The sequence below is a fragment of the Stegastes partitus genome, unplaced genomic scaffold, assembly GCF_000690725.1.
Source record: "Stegastes partitus isolate 25-593 unplaced genomic scaffold, Stegastes_partitus-1.0.2 Scaffold1244, whole genome shotgun sequence".
Lineage (NCBI taxonomy): Eukaryota > Metazoa > Chordata > Actinopteri > Pomacentridae > Stegastes > Stegastes partitus.
The window spans coordinates 112414-114214 of record NW_007578975.1 but is presented as its reverse complement, the minus strand read 5'-3'; the positions used below and the strand labels follow the sequence as shown (position 1 = coordinate 114214).

At 44.9% G+C, this 1801-nt stretch overlaps 1 protein-coding gene across 26 annotated transcripts in view; it reads right to left on the bottom strand.

Annotated features, from left to right (window-relative positions):
* Positions 1–1801, bottom strand: part of ttn.1 (titin, tandem duplicate 1) — a 180360-nt gene that overhangs the window by 99212 nt on the left and 79347 nt on the right. For all 26 annotated transcript variants that reach the window (XM_008297739.1, XM_008297748.1, XM_008297756.1 and 23 more), the window contains 2 exons: positions 1189–1455; positions 767–1033 (listed from right to left, as the gene is read on the bottom strand). In XM_008297739.1, coding sequence (XP_008295961.1) covers positions 767–1033; positions 1189–1455 — 534 coding nt within the window. The remainder of the gene's footprint in view (positions 1–766; positions 1034–1188; positions 1456–1801) is intronic.

Below are 1801 nucleotides of genomic sequence, written 5' to 3'. Positions count from 1 at the left end.
AACTGCAGCTAACCACAGCTAACTTCAGCTAATCATAGCTAACTACAGCTGACTACAGCTAACTACAGCTAATCATAGCTAACTACAGCTACTGACAGCTAACCACAGCTAATCACAGCTACCAACAGCTACCTACAGCTAACCATAGCTTACCATAGCTTACCATAGCTGACTACAGCTGAGTACAGCTGACCATAGCTAATTGCAGTTAAGTATAGCTAACTACAGCTACCTATAGCTACCTACAGCTAACCATAGCTAACTATAGCTAACTACAACTAATTGCAGCTAACCACAGCTAACTATAGCTAACTATAGCCCTGTTCATGGGTCGCCGCTCAGCCAGGTGCGCTATGGGGTGCCCCAGGATTCACTTTTAAAATCTGTTAAATCAGTTTCATTTCACTTTATGTTGCAAAAAAACTTTAAATGACCCCAAAACTGAGAAAGATTAAATTTAAACCTCAGATTGGTTTTTAGTTCTTCTGCAACAAAACTAGAACCTTCGCGTTACCTACAAACTCCGAGCAGGATTACCTTCTACTTGGCTGTTTTATCTTCAGTTATCTGGTCGCATTGCTTTTGGTCATAACTGAAGTTGCTGAGCCAGGTTGTGGTTAACGATGGTATGAGGTTGCAGAAAATAACCAACAGATGAATCGATCCAGTGCGATGTAATTCACTAAAACAGCTGAACCTTTAGTTTCTAACAAATGCAGCTCTAAAGCTTCGCTCTGAACCTAAAGAGACAGAGTAGAGGTCAGACCTTCGATGTTGAGGTTGGCCGTGGTTTTGTCCGAACCGCAGTCGCAGGTGTACTCTCCGATGTTGGCCTTCTCCGCCTTCCTCACCATCAGGATGCGCTTCTTGCCATCGGTGCTGACGGCGATGTTCTTGGACGGAGTGATCTCCTTCCCGTCCTTGAACCACTTGACATCGGCAACAGCTTTGCTCAGCTCGCAGACCAGCTTCACCTCATCCTTCTCCACCGCCGTGTAGTTCTGCAGCTTGGTGGTGAAGTACAGGTCGCCCTCTGCAGACACAGTTTGTTTAACAATCAGGAGGAAAGCATCGGACTTCCAAATAAATCTGGTTGTACCGCAAATTAATGTTTCATCCTCAGCATCAAAACTAACAGTTACTGTTCCACAACCAGGACGAACAAAGGAAGGAGAACCAAACACTGACCGATGACGGTGAGCATGGCGGTCACCGTCTTGTCCATGGCCTCCACTTTGATCATGGACGTGTCGTCGATGGTGACCTCCTTGAAGGCCAGCGTGTGGATCTTTCCCTGATCCGACATGTGAACCACTTTACTGGGATGCAGCCGGACGTCGTTTTTGTACCAGACCACGGAGATTTTGTCGTGGGAAAGTTCCACGCTGAATTCTGCCGTCTCGCGCTCCTTCACCGTCACATCCTTGATTGGTTTGACAAACTCCAGACGAATACCTGCAAACAGCAGACAATCATACATTTAGCACCACTTTCTAAAAGACGGACATTTCTACCTGGAACGTGTTTGTGTTTTTAATTATTCATTACTCTTCCTCTGGTTTTTCCTCATTCTTATCATTGTTACCAGGAGCAAACTGGAGCTAACTGGGTCCTTCAGATGCTATCTGTAGCTAATGGGAGCTAACTAGAGCAAACAGAAGATAAAAGGCACTAATAGAAGCTATCAGAAGGTATCTGTAGCTAACAAGATCAAAAAGGAAATATCCGGACACAAAAGGAACTGTTTCCTCCTAATAGTAGCCAACAAGAGCCATCAGGAGCTAACAGAAACTATAGCTAA